Source organism: Echiichthys vipera (genome assembly GCF_963691815.1).
Source record: "Echiichthys vipera genome assembly, chromosome: 1".
NCBI classification, from domain to species: Eukaryota; Metazoa; Chordata; class Actinopteri; order Perciformes; family Trachinidae; genus Echiichthys; species Echiichthys vipera.
This window is the reverse complement of record NC_139826.1, coordinates 37,142,507-37,160,500: the sequence shown is the minus strand read 5'-3', so window position 1 is coordinate 37,160,500 and position 17,994 is coordinate 37,142,507. Positions and strand designations below refer to the sequence as shown.

The 17,994-nt window shown below is 42.8% G+C and overlaps 1 protein-coding gene across 2 annotated transcripts in view; it reads right to left on the bottom strand.

Annotated features, from left to right (window-relative positions):
* ero1a (endoplasmic reticulum oxidoreductase 1 alpha) overlaps positions 1 to 15,205 on the bottom strand; it is a 16,169-nt gene extending 964 nt beyond the window's left edge. Inside the window, exons 1-15 of one of the 2 annotated variants that reach the window (XM_083918488.1) lie at positions 15,043 to 15,205; positions 13,767 to 13,886; positions 13,610 to 13,693; positions 13,068 to 13,109; positions 11,525 to 11,601; positions 11,309 to 11,382; positions 9,922 to 10,042; positions 9,581 to 9,630; positions 9,473 to 9,499; positions 9,286 to 9,378; positions 7,368 to 7,614; positions 5,810 to 5,879; positions 4,308 to 4,413; positions 2,137 to 2,273; positions 1 to 304 (exon numbers count right to left, since the gene is read on the bottom strand). The exon at positions 1 to 304 is cut by the window's left edge and continues 964 nt beyond it. In XM_083918488.1, coding sequence (XP_083774614.1) covers positions 206 to 304; positions 2,137 to 2,273; positions 4,308 to 4,413; positions 5,810 to 5,879; positions 7,368 to 7,614; positions 9,286 to 9,378; positions 9,473 to 9,499; positions 9,581 to 9,630; positions 9,922 to 10,042; positions 11,309 to 11,382; positions 11,525 to 11,601; positions 13,068 to 13,109; positions 13,610 to 13,693; positions 13,767 to 13,886; positions 15,043 to 15,117 — 1,422 coding nt within the window. In that variant the 5' untranslated portion in view covers positions 15,118 to 15,205 and the 3' untranslated portion in view covers positions 1 to 205. The remainder of the gene's footprint in view (positions 305 to 2,136; positions 2,274 to 4,307; positions 4,414 to 5,809; positions 5,880 to 7,367; positions 7,615 to 9,285; positions 9,379 to 9,472; positions 9,500 to 9,580; positions 9,631 to 9,921; positions 10,043 to 11,308; positions 11,383 to 11,524; positions 11,602 to 13,067; positions 13,110 to 13,609; positions 13,694 to 13,766; positions 13,887 to 15,042) is intronic. The other variant, XM_083918489.1, reaches the window with a different exon arrangement.
* Between the last annotated feature and the right edge of the window lie 2,789 nt (positions 15,206 to 17,994).

The window sequence follows — 17,994 nt, the reverse complement described above, 5'->3', positions numbered from 1 at the left end:
ATAAACATATGATTCTGAAATGGACCGTTCTGCGTAATGAGCACTTTTAGTTTTAGTACTTTAACTTTATTTGGACGCTAACACTTCGTAACTTCGTGAGTGTTTCTACAGTGTTTCAGTATCTCTGAGTACTTCTTCCACCGCTGCCGCTCAGCTATTCGACCTGATGTTCGTGTTGAACTCTGATGGAAGTGTAAATAACGTTTCAGCCGGACGGAGACGGAAGAGTGGACGTCCACGTCGTCACCGCTCCTCTGCCAACAGCGAGCGGAAGTTCTTCAGCTCTCTGATGCTCGTTGAAATCCTGCAGGAGGAGTCGTGAAGACAGCTGTTATTTTGTTTGAAAAAGGTATTTTTTTATTCTTATATTGGATCAAAGTTTGAAATCCTGGTGGTTAAAAGACTGAAAATAGATATAAATGAACAAAATACGAACACATCATGACTCCAAAACCCCAAATGACACAAAGAGACAAAAATAACGACTACAAACACGCGACACGACTAAACAGAGACAGTAATAAATCTTAAACATAAACTACAGCAACAAAGAGAAGCAAAACCAGCACAAAATGACCACAAAAAGTGTCAAAACGACTAAAAATAAACGTCAAAACGACTAAAAATAAACGTCAAAACGACCACAAAGACACAAAACAACTACAAATGATCCTAAACGACGTTAAATTAAGGTTGTCAAAAGCATTGATACTTCAGTGCTTTTCGATAACACGTTTCAAAACAATATAATATGATTATATGATTGACATTTTATAGTAAAAATAGACCAAAAACGACTAAAACGATCCAAAAAGTTGATCCATACTTTCACTACAATGCTTTTTTAAACCGTGTTTCAAAGCAATACGATCTCCACATTCAATAAAATCAGATTAAACCACAGTTTAACAACAATTCTAGATTAAACGACTGAAAATGGACACAAAAGGATCAAATACGCGTATAATAAAGAATACAAACGACCCAAAATGACAAAAGAGACCAACACAAGACCACAAACACACACGACGACCAAGGATAAATGCAAAACCATCACAAAATGACCAAAAAAAGTGTCAAAACGACTAAAAATAAATGTAAAAACGACCAAAAAGAGACACAAAACAACCACAAATGATCCTAAACGACATTAAATTAAGGTCGTCAAAAGCATTGATACTTCAGTGCTTTTCAATAACACGTTTCAAAACAATATAATATGATTATATGATTGACATTTGATAGTAAAAATAGACCAAAAACAACTTAAACGATCCAAAAAGTTGATCCATACTTTCACTACAATGCTTTTTAAATCGTGTTTCAAAACAATACGATCTCCACATTCAATCAAATCAGATTACAACAACAAATCTAGATTAAACGACTGAAAATGGACACAAAAGGATCAAATACGCGTATAATTAAGAATAGAAACGACCCAAAATGACCACAAACACACACACGACTAAACGACCAAGAATAAATGCAAAAACATCACAAAATGACCAAAAACGAGTGTCAAAACGACTAAAAATAAACGTAAAACCGACCACAAAGAGACACAAAACAACCACAAATGATCCCTAACGATCTCCACATTCAATAAAATCAGATCAAACAACAGTTTAACAACAATTCTAGATTAAATGACTGAAAATGGACACGAAACGATCAAATTCGCGTATAATAAAGAATACAAACGACCCAAAATGACAAAGAGACCAACAAAAGACCACAAATACACAACACGACTAAAAATAAACATAAAAATAACCACAATCACACAACGACTGAGGATGAATGCAAAGCCATCACAAAACGACCACAAAAAGTGTCAAAACGACTAAAAATAAACGTAAAAACAACCACAAAAAGACACAAAATGACCACAAACAGCTCAAAAGGTGTTGATATTAAATGCTTTTTCAACACCGCGTGTTTCAAAACGATACAATCTCCACGTTAAAGTATCGAAAGTATCGTAGCTATTTAAAAAAAGCCGATCTACGATCTGAGTTTCACCTCAAGGCTGCACAGATGAGGCAGCGGGGGCTTCGGTCGAGGCGTTGTTCACGGAAAACACAAACAGAAATGTTAAAGATATGAGAAGTCGATGGTGACGGACTCTCTCACCGTCCAAAGGCGTTGAGCAGCGAGACGACTTCCTGTCGGCTGAGCTGGAAACCGGGTCGCTGGGCGCCGGACGCCGGCCGAGCTTCGATCAGTCGCTCTGAAAACAAAATCTTCAGTGCCGTTCCTAATCCCTGAGTCTGGTGACGACACGAGGACAAGAGGAGGAGGTCACGATGCAATCGTACGACAAATAACGTGGTTTTAATGCATCGTTTAAAGGGACAGGTTGGTGTTTTTTTGAAGCGTGGATCTCTCGATGCACGGTCAGCGTGTTACCTACAGTCTGCAGAACTACCTCTTACATGGGTGCAGATATCAATTTCTGAAACACATGAATTGGATGAATTGAAATGGGGGAAATAAATTATGTTTTTCATCTCATCTCATCTTCAGCCTCTTATCCGGGGTCGGGTCGCGGGGGCAGCAGCTTTAGCAGGGGACCCCAAACTTCCCTTTCCCGGGCCACATTAACCAGCTCTAACTGGGGGATCCTGAGGCGTTCCCAGGCCAGTGTGGAGATCTAATCTCTCCACCTGGTCCTGGGTCTTCCCCGAGGCCTCCTCCCAGCTGGACGTGCTTGGAACACCTCCCTAGGGAGGCGCCCAGGGTTCATCCTTACCTGATGATCCTGAACCACCTCAACTGGCTCCTTTCAACACAAAGGAGCAGCGGCTCTACTCCGAGTTCCTCACGGATGGTTGAACTTCTCCCCCTCTCTCTAAGGGAGACTCCAGCCCCCCTCCTGAGGAAACCCATTTCGGCCGCTTGTACCCGCGACCTGGTTCTTTGGGTCCTGACCCAGCTTTTATGACCACAGGTGAGGGTAGGAACGAAGATTGACCGGTAGATCCAGAGCTTTGCCTTCCTCAGCTCTCTTTTCATCACAACGGTGCGGTAGAGCGACTGCAGCTCCGCCCCCGCTGCTCCGATTCTCCGGCCAAACTCACGCTCCATCGTCCCCTCACTCGTGAACATGATCCCGAGGTACTTGAACTCCTTCACTTGGGTTTGACAAATGTATTTCTGACCCCACGTTCCACTTTCAAATCTGGTACAAATCGTCTGTTTACACTTTGTAACCAATGAACTTTGTACCCTGAAACAAATAAACCAAATAAACTAAACCTCTGCTCTCCTCAGCAGGCTTTAAAAAAAGGGCTTCATGTTTTGATATTCATCCATATCAATGAATCATGCATCAAGTAGTCCCACACACTGGGGGAAAAGGAAGATGGAGGGAAGAACTAGGGGTTAAGTAGACTTTACGTGACCCTTAAAGTGTAATTCTGGCACAAAATCATCCCATGGTCTTTTTCGGCACTTACACATCAAATAAACCATCCAGACAGTTTTTTTTTGTGGATGAACTATTAACAGAGAAATCCCGTAGAGCCGCTAACATCCGTTGTGGCTAACAGTGATTAGCTCGGGGCAGTACGGTGAAGGCATTCAAAGGTCTTTTTTAACCACTAATTCTGCTGAAAATAACAGCAAACCTCTGCAGCAGCATGAGAAGAGTCCCTACACACAAAACAAAGCACCAATGGGCTCCTTCCTTTGGGATTGACTTTGCTAATCCACTTGAATGGACTTTACTATGAGAGGAGCTGGTACAGGGGCCAGTAGGTAAGTCTTTAAAACACTCTTTTAATAAACTCTGGGTTCACTAACTACGTCGTTGGTGCTTTGTTTTGTGTGTAGGGACTCTTCTCATGCTGCTGCAGAGGTTTGCTGTTATTTTCAGCAGCATTAGTGGTTAAAAAAGACCTTTGAATGCCTTCACCGTACTGCCCCGAGCTAATCAGTGTTAGCCACGTCCGGCTGTTAGCGACTTCGTTAATAGTTGTTACAGGAAAAAAACTGTCTGGATGGATTATTTGATGAGTTGTGAAAAAGACCATGGGATGATTTTACGCTGGAATTAGACTTTAAACACCCTTAAAATGAGGATTTACTAATTTAACAGTTAAGTTAGCAGTGATACGCTCTTGGCTGTATTCCAGGTGCAGTCGTTATTGAATGATATGGCGAGCCTCTACAAAGTGTTGATTTATGGTGGCATGGCATGACTTGCATACGCCCCCCCCCCCCTCCAATCCTGACATCTGATCGGCGCCCCCGTCATACAACCACACTTCAAAAACATCAGACCTATCCCTTTAAAGGTTCACCCGTGACTGAATCACTCGACTGCAGCTTCCCCCACAGTCGACACTTGAAGCAGCCCACACAGTCCATGATCCTGGAGATGTTGAGGAAGGCCAGTCTCACGTCCTCCTGATCAGAAACACACTTGAGTCACTTTAACATCCAAGGAAACGGGGTAAGAACAACTTACAGTGGAGTTAAACACAAATTATTTGGTAAATTCACTGCAACTTCAGTTAATATTCTAGTCAAAGTTGCACAAAACTTGTACGGTTGTTTGGTTGGAAACATTTGGGATAATGTTGGTAACAACTTATCCTCAAAGCAATTTCAGTCCAAAGCAACTGGTTATTTTTCTAGGAAGACGTTTCACCTCTCATTCAAGAGGCTTCATCAGTTCATGTACGCATCTGACCAGGACCAGGACCAGGACCAGGCTGGGACTGGACCAACTAACTGGTGTGGAGATCCAGGTATTTAACCTCTCACAAGGCAGATGATGTCACTGAAACCCCTCACAAACAGCAATCTAACCTCAAAGAACAGCTGTTCACAAATGGCCTCCTGGGACTCAAACGGTTTTTCGCTACATGTTTGTTTGTTGTTAATTGTTTCTTCTCATTGTAGTTTCCAGAGATCCCGTCCCCTCGTCTGCATCCCCGGCTGTTCGTCTGTTACCCGTTCCTGTCTACCCTCGATCATCCCGCCGTCTTTTGTTTTGTTCCTTCTCGCCTGTTACTGGACACCCTTGTTTTCCTTTTGTTTATTAGATATTTGTTTTAAACCGCACTCCGCTTCCGTGACTGCGTTTGGGTCCACGTCCTGCTGAGTTATTTTCTGCACTGGTCATGACATATAGTTGATTTTAGACATTTGAATGCAGAAATGTTACACATTTTACCTTTAAATTACCGTATTTTCCGCACTATAAGGCGCACCTAAATGTCTCAAAAGCCAACAGTGCGCCTTATAATCCGGTGCTCCTTATATATGGACCAATATTGAGCCACAACAGGTCTCTCAACTACGGTGAGCAGCCGCCGACTCTATTTTCCCCCGTAGAAGAAGTAACGCGCGGTGCATGTTGAGATATACGACTGCGTGAAGCGTGCCGTTTCATTTCCATGTGTGTGTTTGTGTAAAGAGCCCAAAATGGCTCCTGTTAAGAGACACGCTTACGACGCAGAGTTTACACTCAAGGCCATTAGTCACGCAGCAGAACACGGGAATAGAGCAGCAGCCAGAGAGTTTAACATGAACCAATCAATGGCGCTGAAGTGGAGGAAGCAACAAGACGACTGTTTTGTTGACGTTCCCTTTAGCGCAGCTCCATCTAATGGAAGCAGAACGTAACCCCAGCCTCGACTGTAGCGTCTGTTCTATGCACCTTATAGTGCGTAAAATACAGTATACGAGCTTAAACAGTCTTTTCATGTCCACAAAGTCTGGGTATTATTCAGTCGTGGTCTCTTTGAAGAAGAAGCGATCTGTTATTTTATTTCTGTTATGCTTTATTGCTGCCGACCTTCAGTTTGGCTGCGTCCTTCTCGTCCCCGGCGAACAGAGACGTCTCATCAAAGTGCAGCGGGAAAGATCTGTTGGAGGAAAGTCACAACAAACTGTCGAGTTTTAACACGACGAACATGACGGCAGCAGGAGACACTAATGCGTCAGTCAGCTGCTCCCACCGCGAGGGCCTTCAGAGAATGAACGTTCAAGCAAAGAGTTCACAGGAAGTCAGACAATAACTAAAAACTGTCTTATAATTAATTTGCTATTGTACAGTTCTTATTTTTACCTCTATTCTAATTCTAGTTTTATTATTTATTGTATACTTTCTCGATTCATCTGCACTTTTATGTGTCTTTGTGCTGCTGCAACCACAGAGTTTCCCTTTCTGAGGATAAAGTTTCTCTTAATTTATATTTAAAACTGGAAATATAATCTAAAAATCAACTATTATTTATAACAAATACAGAAATGTGTCTTTTATTTGTGCTAAAAGTGAGAAAAGAAATAACAGAAATAAAATGAAACATTGAAAATCCATGTACCGTATTTTCCACTCTATAAGGCGCAGCTTCAATGAATGTCTTATTTTGAAACTTTTTTCACATATAAGGTGCATAGAACAGACGCTACAGTCGAGGCTGGGGTTACGTTAAGGACCGCCTCTAAATTCATTGATGATAAGTTTGCGTGCTAGGGCGAGTAGCATCCAGCTGCAGACCAAGAGCACAAGCCCCTCACTTGAAAAAAAAAAACTTTTGCGTCACTTCCGTCAAGCAAGGGGCTTGTGACAAGTGAGGGGCTTGTGTCAAGTGAGGGGCTTGTGACAAGTGAGGGGCTTGTGTCAAGTGAGGGGCTTGTGTCAAGTGAGGGGCTTGTGTCAAGTGAGGGGCTTGTGACAAGTGACGGGCTTGTGACAAGTGAGGGGCTTGTGTCAAGTGAGGGGCTTGTGCTCCGGGTCTGCAGCTGGACAGTATCGTGCTAGCGCTGTTGCCTTCAGTCGAATAGTGATCGTACGGACACTTCTAGCCGTCTCGCTCTGTTCCCTCAGACACTCTGTTTAGTTTTCTTTAGTTGGCGCAGGTCGTCTTGTTGCTTCCTCCACTTCGGCACCATTGATTGGTTCATGTTCAACTCTCTGGCTGCTGCTCTATTCCCGTGTTCTTCTGCGTGACTAATGGCCTTGAGTGTAAACTCTGGGTCGTAAGCGTGTCTCTTGACAGGAGCCATTTTGGGCTCTTTACACAAACACACACATGGAAATGAAACGGCACGCTTCACGCAGTCGTATATCTCAACATGCACCGCGCGTTACTTCTTCTACTGGGGAAAATAGAGTCGGCGGCTGCTCACTGTAGTTGGAGACCTGTTGTGGCTCAATATTGGTCCATATATAAGGAGCACCGGATTATAAGGCGCACTGTCGGCTTTTGAGACATTTGAAGGTTTTTAGGTGCGACTTATAGTGCGGAAAATATGGTACATGTATCTCTACTTCACAAAAAGATGCATTTAGATGGAAAACACTTAATAAAACAAATATCTACTGGTTCTCTTGAAAGCCTCAGACTGACCGGGCCAGCTGCAGGATGTGCAGCAGCAGCTCCTTGTGTCTCCGGTCCTCCTCCGGTCTGCCCGTGTACAGGTGGAAGGACGGCTGCTGGAAGAAAGGCAGAGCTTTGGCCAGCGCTCGCAGCTCGATCAGGTACAGGAAGTAGAGGTTGCGGAGCCTCTTCGGCCCCTCGCCGGCCGTCAGCTCTGAATCGAAGCGCTGTCTGAACTCCGACACGTTGTGACCCCACTTCTTCTGAAACCAGCTGTCTGCAGGGAAGCAGGGGTCAACACACGGAGGGTCAGGAGGGCTGATAGTCTAGAATACGATAGTCTGACTGAGGTTTGTGACTGTTGTGGCCCCGACCGCGGCTCTGAAAAATACATATTAACTATATTCTTGCTCCTTAAAATGATCTTTTTACTTTTGATCTGTACTTTTATCTTTAACCTGTGCTGCAGCAACAAACACATTTCCCTTCTGGATTAATTCAAGTTTATCTTCTCTTAAACTGAACATATAATCTTAAATAAATTATTATTTTCTTGCAAAACTTATGAGAAAATGGAGCCAGAAGTGATGTTTCAATGTAGCTGCACTAAGCTAAATGCTAAAAGAGGTTGTGACCGAATCTGTGGCCCCGACCATGGCTCTGAAAAATACATATTTACTTTATTCTTGCTCCTAAAAATGATCTGAGAACCACTGAATAACCCGTCCTGAGGCCTTATTTCGCTGTTTAATTAAACGACGTCTGCTCAGATATGACGTGTTTTCAATTTGAGGCGTTCAGGGCGCTCCTTTAAAAACACGATCTGCACAAAGCGTAAAAACGTGAAGCGCTCAGCAACACAAAAGCAGCAAACACAACACTTCACTCTCGTTGAATACAATGACAAATAGACACTCCAGTCTGCTTAATTAGCTCTGATCTGGGCCCGACACAGTGACGTCTACAGCTGGTTTGTTGGTTACCGTTATGAAGCCAGGAGTTCGGCATTCAGGCCGTCGCCATCTTGGTTTCTATCAAATATCTCACACGAAACTGTCACTTTTATCTTGTAATTCTGTCTTTAATTGCTTTAGTATAGTTTCTGTTTTTACTTCATTTCTTATTCTAGTTTGATTTTTTTTTTTTTTGACTCTTCATCTGTACTTTTATCTTTTACCTGAGCTGCTGCAACAACCAAATTTCTCCTTGTTGTTCTTAGATTATATTTCCAGTTTAGATAAGAAACTGATCCAGAAGTGACCATATTTGGACAAGTGACGCTTCAATGGATCTACAATAAGCTACGGGTTAAAAAATTAGACTTTCACTGATTCTTAACCAGCTGACGTGAGTCATCTGTTTTTTTCAAGGACCCCTTAATTAAAACACATTAAGTCAGGACCCAAAGAACGAGGTCGCGGGTACAAGCGGCCGAAATGGTTCCCTCAGGAGGGGGGCTGGAGTCTCCCTTAGAGAGAGGGGGAGAAGTTCAGCATCCGTGAGGAACTCGGAGTAGAGCCGCTGCTCCTTTGCGTTGAAAGGAGCCAGCTGAGGTGGTTCAGGATCATCTGGTAAGGATGAACCCTGGGCGCCTCCCTAGGGAGGTGATCCAGGCACGTCCAGCTGGGAGGAGGCCTCAGGGAAGACCCAGGACCAGGTGGAGAGATTAGATCTCCACACTGGCCTGGGAACGCCTCAGGATCCCCCAGTTAGAGCTGGTTAATGTGGCCCGGGAAAGGGAAGTTTGGGGTCCCCTGTTAGAGCTGCTGCCCCCGAGACCCGACCCCGGATAAGCGGTTGAAGATGAGATGAAATGAGATAAGTCACGACCCCCCATTTGATAAGATTTAGCTTCAGGAAGCTCCAGCTGAAAACATTTAGGTTGTTCGATATGATAAAGACCAGAATCCAACGGTTGGGACAGCGGGGGCTTGTGCGAGGGTCTCACCATCCAGGAGGTATCTGGCACTCAGGTGTGTGTTGATGCTGGCGTGAAGCCCAGAGATGAGGCGGTAGAAAGCCCTCTTCTCCACACACTGACCTGAGAGACGAAGACGAAGAGAGAAGAGAGCTGAAGAAGAACCGGACAAAAACAACAGACGGCTTTTCAGTCCTCAGGTGAAACGTGCGCTCACCTTCCAGCCAGCTGTAGAAGATCTTTGCTGTAAAGAAATAAACACAATGTTGTTTAAACGGACAGTCTGAACGCAGTTAACGATGATTTGACAGGAAACACCTCTTACCTTCACTTCCGGAGCTGCTGGGAATTAGCGGCCGCTTGACGGTATACGGCCTGTGAGGGGGAAGTAAAGGGAGAGCGCGATGAGCTTCGTTATCGCTACCAAGGTTTGTTTGTTTGTTTGTCTGCAGGATTCTCCATGTATGGAACATGGACTGGTGGCTTGAGAGGTGCCAGTTCATCTCCTGTGCACTGCAGAGCTGCTGTTGAACAAGGCACCGAACCCCCAACTGCTCGGGGCGCCGGTCACTGGCAGCCCCCTCGCTCTGACATCTCTCCATTAATTGCATGTATATAGGTCCTGTTTGTGCATGTGTGTGTATTTCGAGCCTGTGTGTGCTTTACTTGAAGCAGTTCTCCTCGTAGATGCTGTTCCAGATCCGCCAGGCCTCCGGTCCTCTGTAGCCCGTGAAGCGCTCCGGGTTCAGCAGTAGGTCGACGTACTGGGAGTCCGGTGACGCCTCATCTGGGAAACAGCAACACCTCATTCAGTCGGCTGTGAATCACTATAACAACTTATTATATCAGTCAAGTGTAAAGTTCAAGCTGGAGGAAGGTTTCGACTAAATCTTCCACCACCTTGTACTTAAGTTTAGTTTTCTATTGAGTGGGAAAAGCACGTCCAAACTTGGGACTGGTGCTGTATACAACACTAACTGTTCAAAGTGGTTGCCAGGTTGGCAACCAGGAATCATCTTATGGTTACCATTTTTAGTCAAATTATATTTTGATTAATTAAGATATAAGACCCAGGACCAGGTGGAGAGATTAGATCTCCACACTGGCCTGGGAACGCCTCAGGATCCCCCAGTTAGAGCTGGTTAATGTGGCCCGGAAAAGGGAAGTTTGGGGTCCCCTGCTAAAGCTGCTGCCCCTGAGACCCGACCCCGGATAAGAGGCTGAAGATGAGATGATATGCACTCATGCGTCAGCACAATGATGGAAATGTGACATAAAGACCCCAGAAGTTACAAATTTCCTTTTTGTTTTTTAAGTTCATCTGGTTCTTCTTTCCTAACATGTTAGCAAACAGACTCAGAGCAACATTATCTTCCTGTTGACAATGTTAATAATCACTTGTGGGGTTCCTCAGGGATCTATTCCCGGTCCTTCATATTTTCTATTTCGGTTCAAGTGTTAAAGTGTTTTACTTGCATTCTACGGTCTTTATCTGCATGAATAAACATCAGATAAGCCGTCGTGATCGCCGTTGATCACCTATTAACAGAGAAATCCCAGCGAGTCGCTAACAGCCAGACGTGGCTAACACTGATGAGTTCGGCACGGAGCGTTTTTACCGCTTTGGAATTATTTAAACAGTTGTGGCTAACATGTTAGCAAACAGACTCAGAGCAACATTATCGCCCCATTGACGTTGTTAATGATAATTTGTGGGGTTCCTCAGGGATCTATTCTCGGTCCTTCATATTTTCTATTTTGTTAAAGCTGCTTGCATCGATGCTTTTAGCCACTAGGGGGCAGCAGAGCTCCGCAACACGCTGAATACTTCCAACATCACTAATGCAGCACATGTTTTATTTCATATCTATTTTTAGGTGAGCATTTACTCTTTCTTAAACACGTCAACAAGTGTTCGTCACCTATGGCAACCAAAGAACCAGCATTTGTTGCAGTTTCTTAAATTGGTTGGTAACCTGGCAACTGTTGCTGTCGTGCGCTGTGTCCGTCTGTGTTTGTTTGTCATTTTCTCCACTGATGGACGGAAACGTACCGTCGACCACGCAGAAGCGCTCGGCCTCGTCGTCGTGTTTGCTCCAGTCGAGCAGAGCCTCTCTGGTCTCAGCGCTGGAATAAAACACAGCCAAGTCTGTGGGTTCAACTCAGTTATTGTTATTGTTATTATTATTATTATTGTTTTTGTTATTATTATTGTTATAAATATATCACGTGAAGCATCTTAAAAGCATGAACGTGTGGTTTAACTCACCTTAAAGAAACGTCTACAGCTCCCAGATGCTCCGCCTGCTCACAACCACCCGACGGCTCGTTCCCTTCGGCTGAATACTGAAAACACAGATCATCAGAACATGTTCGAGGAATAAAGTGTTTAATCTGAGTGTTTCCTTCTCCTGACACACACTGATTTGGATAAACTGAGGTTTGTTTTACATCTTTTTTTTAGATGTTTGAGTCTATGTGGTTATTTTGCATCCCTCTGTCGTGGTTTTATGTCTGTTCTTATTCATTTTGCGTCTAATTTCAGTTATTTTGTATCCGTACATAGTTATTTTGAATTTATACAGTCACTTTGTGTCTATTTTTACACATTTTGCATCTATTTTTAAACATTTGTGTTTATTTTTAGTCATTTTGTGTTACTTTGTAGTTGTTTTACATCTAATTTCCGTCATTTTGCATCTATTTTTAGTCGTTTGCGTCTATTTTTAGTAATTTTGTGTTTCTTTATAGTCATTTTGTATCTATTTTAAGTCATGTTATATCAAATGTGAGTCATTTTGCATCTATTTTTAGTAATTTTGCGTCTATTTTTTGGTCATTTTGTGTTACTTTATAGTTGTTTAACATCTATTTTCAGTCATTTTGCGCTTATTTTCTGTAATTTTGCATCCATACATAGTCATTCTGTGTCTGTTTTGAATCATTTTGTGTCTGTTTTGATTCATTTTGTGTCTGTTTTGAGTCATTTTGTGTCAGTTTTGAGTCATTTTGTGTCTGTTTGAGTCATTTTGTGTCTGTTTGAGTCATTTTGTGTCTGTTTTGAGTCATTTTGTGTCTGTTTTGAGTCATTTTGTGTCAGTTTTGATTCATTTTGTGTCTGTTTTGAGTCATTTTGTGTCTGTTTTGAATCATTTTGTGTCTGTTTTGAGTCATTTTGTGTCTGTTTTGAATCATTTTGTGTCTGTTTTGAGTCATTTTGTGTTTGTTTTGAGTCATTTTGTGTCTGTTTTGAGTCATTTTGTGTCTGTTTTGAGTCATTTTGTGTTTGTTTTGAGTCATTTTGTGTCTGTTTTGAGTCATTTTGTGTCTGTTTTGAGTCATTTTGTGTTTGTTTTGAGTCATTTTGTGTCTGTTTTGATTCATTTTGTGTCTGTTTTGAGTCATTTTGTGTCTAGTTTTAGTCACTTTGTGTCTGTTTTGAGTCATTTTGTGTCTGTTTGAGTCAATTTGTGTCTGTTTTGAGTCAATTTGTGTCTGTTTTGAGTCAATTTGTGTCTATTTTGAGTCATTTTGTGTCTGTTTTGAGTCATTTTGTGTCTGTTTTGAGCCATTTAGATTTACTTTGTACGTTCTGCATCTATCTTTGGATGTTCTACCTAATTTTGGTCCATTTGTGAGTGATTTTGGGTCGTTGCAGTTGTCTTGTGCATGTTTGTGGTCGTTTATTGTCTCTTTGTGATCATTGTGTTTGCCCCTGATCCTTTCCGGGCCCCTGGGCCGTGCTCTGAAGTCCCGTTCCGTAGGCCCGCTCATGATCGTGCACGTCACACAGCTGATCTGCACACACTCACCTTGTTGTGGGACGAGGTCCTGATCCCCTCGGGGACTTCGTTCTGCAAACACAGAAGTTTGAGTGAGTCTCATGTGAACACAGGTTTCTTCATTTTGCATCTATTTTCAGTCATTTTGCATCTATTATTAGTCATTTGTATCTATTTTTAGTCATTTTGTGTTACTTTGCAGTTGTTTTACATCTATTTTCAGTCATTTTGCATCTATTATTTAGTCATTTTGCGTCCATACATAGCCTTTTTGTCTCTATTTTTAGTCATTTTGTGTTACTTTGCAGTTGTTTTACATCTATTTTCAGTCATTTTGCATCTATTTCTAATAATTTGTGTCTGTTTTTAGTCATTTGTGTCTATTTTTAATCATTTTGCATTCATACAAAGTCATTTTGCATCTGATTTTAGTTATTTTGTGTTTATTTTTAAGCCATTTAGATTAATGTGTACGCTCTGCATCGGTTTATAAATAGACGTTTCCTAAATTCACCTGAACAAAGTGAATTAAATGGACGTTAAGTTTGTTAAGCGAGCGGAGAGAAACTCACCGGAGAGCAGGGCTTCACAGCGCAGTCCTTCAGACCGCAGTGACTGCTGGACTTCCAGAAAGGACACTTCTTATCCAGGTTCACCTGCAGAGCATCGAACCGCCGGTCAGTCTGCGTGTGTGTGTGTGTGTGTGTGTGTGTGTGTGTGTGTCCTCACCTTGTAGAACCTGAAATAGTCCGACTCCAGGAGAGTTTGCAGTTTGGGGAACAGCCGGTGGTTGTTGAAGCTGTCGATCGTCTCCACGTCACAGGTGCAGTCGTCCAGATCTCCTGTGACCTGCGTACAGAAGAAAACACACACTGTTTATCATCCTCGCCGCGTTTCCTCTCAGAGAAACAACAAAATTCACCGCCGTCTACGCATAAAAGAGAAGATGGATACATTTCCTCATCATTGGTGCTGAATTATCAGGAGCGTAGGAAAGTTAACATGTACTTTTATTTAAACTTTACATTTTTTGCTGCTTTGAACGTAAACTCCTCTTCACCTCAGAGGCAAATACGGGACTTTTTACCGCACGGTATTTTACCCGACGACAACAGCAGGAAAAGAAGAAGCCCTCACATAATAAACACCAATGCATCTTTATTGAACATGTTAAATAATAATAATAATAATAATAATAATAATAATAATAATAGGTGACTTGGCTGGGAACCGGAGGGTCGCTGGTTTAAGTCCCTGTGTGGACCATGAATGGAGCGTGGACTGGTGGCTGGAGAGGTGCCAGTTCATCTCCTGGGCACTGCTGAGGTGCTGTTGCTATGTGCTGTATACATCAATTGCATGTATATAGGTCCTGTTTGTGCATGTGTGTGTGTGTGTGTGTGTGTGTGTGTGTGTGTGTGTGTGTGTGTGTGTGTGTGTGTGTGTAACATGAATAATAATGATAGAGTGAAAAAATCAAACTTCCCGTTGCAGAACTAATAAAGGAATTCTTCTTCTTCTTCTGATACTGAAGATGACACAGAGTACGTATATAAATACACGTACATACACATACAAATATACATATACACATATATATACTTACACACACACATATACATACACACGGACGTACACACACGTATACACACATATATTCGCAAACATACATTCATACATATGACGCACACACACACACACACACATATATATATAAATATATAGAGTCTTAATTGAATGTTTAGACCTATTTCCCCTTTGATGCACATTCATGAACATGTAAACAGCTGCATTTCACTTTTTAAGCACTTTAAGGAGCATTTACAGGTTTTCAGCACCCTGTGTGTGTGTGTGTGTGCGCCTGTCCGTGTGTGTGTGTGTGTTTGCGAACCTATGTGTGTGCGCCTGTCCGTGTGTGTGTGTGTGTTTGCGAACCTATGTGTGTGTGTGTGTGTGTGTGCCCGCCCGTGTGTGCGAACCTGTGTGTGTGTGTGTGTGTGCTCACCTGACAGAAACACCTGCCGTCCGCACATCCGGTCACCTGGAGGAGGAGAAGCACGAGGACCACCAGCTTCTTCATGACGACCACGAGCGCACTGTTGTGTGTTGTGTGTGCACGAGCGCACTGTTCGGTGTCTTCAAGAGCCCACTGTTGTGTGTGTGCGCACGAGCGCAGGTTTCTCGGCTGATTGTGGGAGGAGGCGGTGACGTCACGGTCACTTCCTATTTCCTCATGTGCAGCGACGTGGTGTACGTGACAGGTGGAGCCGCACGTGCTTTCATACACGCGCGTTATCGCCACAGTGTGTTTATCTTTGAGATTCAGGAGAAACTCTATTGTTGTGTTTAAGTGTTTTACTGTTACTTCAACATCTCCACCGTTTCAGTTTTTACATTATTATTATTATTATTAAGTCATAGTTTATTTATGTGTAAATTATTATTTTACTTTTAGGTTTAGATTTACATTCACATCTCCACTCTTTAATTCAGTTTTTATATTTTTTACATAATTAGTTTAGTGAGATCATGTGACGTAACTGTGAGCGTTAAGCACTTCCACCCAGGAGTGTGGGTTTGAATTCTACATGCGGGGGCGTACCCATGTTCCCCCCTTTGTATGTGACCGGGGAAAATCACGTGGGGCGGCTGTGGCTTAGTAGAAGAGTGGGTCGTCCTCCATTTGAGAGATTGGCGGTTCGATCCCCAGCCCCGGTCCACATGTCGAAGTGTCCTTGGGAGAGACACTGAACCCTGAATTGCTCCCTGCGCAGCGCATGGGTGTGTGAATGTGGTGTGAATGGTTAGATTAGATGGTCTGTAGATGTCCACTGCCATCAGTGTGAATGTCTGTGTGAATGTGACAGACACTGTGAAAGCGCCTTGAGTAGTCACAAGACTAGAAAGGCGCTTTATAAGTACAAGTCCATTTACCATCCCCGATCTATTTTTAGTGCCCAATTCCACGGCAAATAGGCCCTGACACTTACCCTAAACGTAACCTCTAACCCCAGTGGTAACCTGAATCTCTTTTAATATATAAATGTTAACCTTTTTTTAACCGACTCAGGTCTTTTTTAACCCTCCTGTTGCCCTCAAATTTTACTAACACCATTTATTCTAGGGGTCAATTTGACCGTAGCAATTTAAACATCTGGAAAATGATCATTATCAATGTGTGACTCAAGTTAAGTCGGGTACTTTATGTATTTATTTAACAGAATTAAAAATATTACTGATGTTAAACTGCATGGAGGGATTTCTGTGTGTGTGTTTTAAAGTAAGTCTGTTATTTTAAGTGCTATTTTGTGTTATTTGTAACATCTGGAATGAAAGTAACGTCCGTTATCAAGGACAGCAGCATGAATTTGACCTCATATAAGATTTGAATTGTAAAATAAACAATAATAATAATGATTAAATCATCCAGATGATCAAACGGACCCAAAGGAACACCGATGCCACAAGTACAAATATATATAATCATGACAATTTTAGTTTTTTTATGAGTTGTCCCCATAAAATTAGGAAAAGTCATAAATATAAAGCAAAAAAATCTCATTATTTAGAGATTTTAAACATTAAATGGGGTCAAATTGACCCTTAGGAGAACAGCAGGGTTAAGGAGGTTTTTAAGAGTGTTTTTTAAATGACACAGAGAGTCCCTTGTGCCTGTGTCTGCCGTGGTTCTCACCTTGGGCACCGTGTTTCAGGCTTAAACCGAACAAAATGCGTTATGAGTTAAATCAGCGACGGCAGACGCTTATGTGACCGGGGAACATGGGGATGAAACGAGCTAATCAGTGTTAGCCCTTTGGGGCTGTTAGCGTCTCTCTCTAAAAACTGTCTCCATGGCTGATTTGATGCGTTTTCATGGAACATAAAACATAAACAGAATTTTGCGCATTAAATATTTAACAGAGCAGCAGTTCAGGGGGAAATCTGACCCATTGGCAGCCCCCTCGCTCTGACATCTCTCCATTCAGGGCGCACTCACACTGTCCATCCGTACCGTGCCCAAACAGGTTTCACTGGTAAAGTCTAGTTCGTTTGACCCGTGTGAGTGCAACCGTACCGCGGTCCGTTTTGGGAGAGGTGGGCTTTAGTAAAGCACGTTTGCACATGTACGAGCACGAGCGTGCGCACGTGTACGAGCACGAGGCCTACGGCGATCCTGAGGTCATTTCCTGTGCGCCTGTTGGGACATAGAAAAAAGAAGGAGGGACCATGCGCGGACATTTAAAACAATGGCGGTGAAAGGTTCACGTTGGTGTGATGCGGAGGTGGAGTGTTTACTGCAGATTTGGTCGATGAAAAGATTCAAAAACAGTCGACAAGACGCACAAAAACTCTGAGGTCTACGGAAAGATCTGGAAACAAAGCAATGCATCGCGATGACATCATCAATGCGTATGACGTGTTACGGCGTGATGACGTATAGGCAGCAAGAAGCATTCTCCGAGGCCCAGGTAGTGTGAGTACAAACAGGCCTGGGGGGGGGGACAAGGACCCTAAAGCACGGGGCACGGGACGGACGGACAGTGGGAGTGCGTCCTAAACCATGTATATAGGTCTTGTTTGTGCACGTGTGTGTGTGTGTGTGTGTGTGTGTGACCTGTATAATAATAATAACAGTGTTGGAAACTATTCAAGGGTAAATTAACGGCTCTCAGGGTTTTGGTGCGACGTGAAACAACAACAACATTAAAGTGAAACTCAAAGCTGCAGATCTGCACCAGCTGAGTTTTGTCATTTAAAATAAAAACTTTCAAAACCTTAACGTTGTTTTCTTTAAGTCGTCTGAATCTGATTCACACACACACACACACACACACACACACACAGTGGAGGAGTTACAACTTTTCTTTATGTATAACGGGGGGCATGCCAAGTCACAGCATTCTGGTACGTCGCCACAAAATTACAGCAAGACACATTGAAAAAACACTTGAATGTA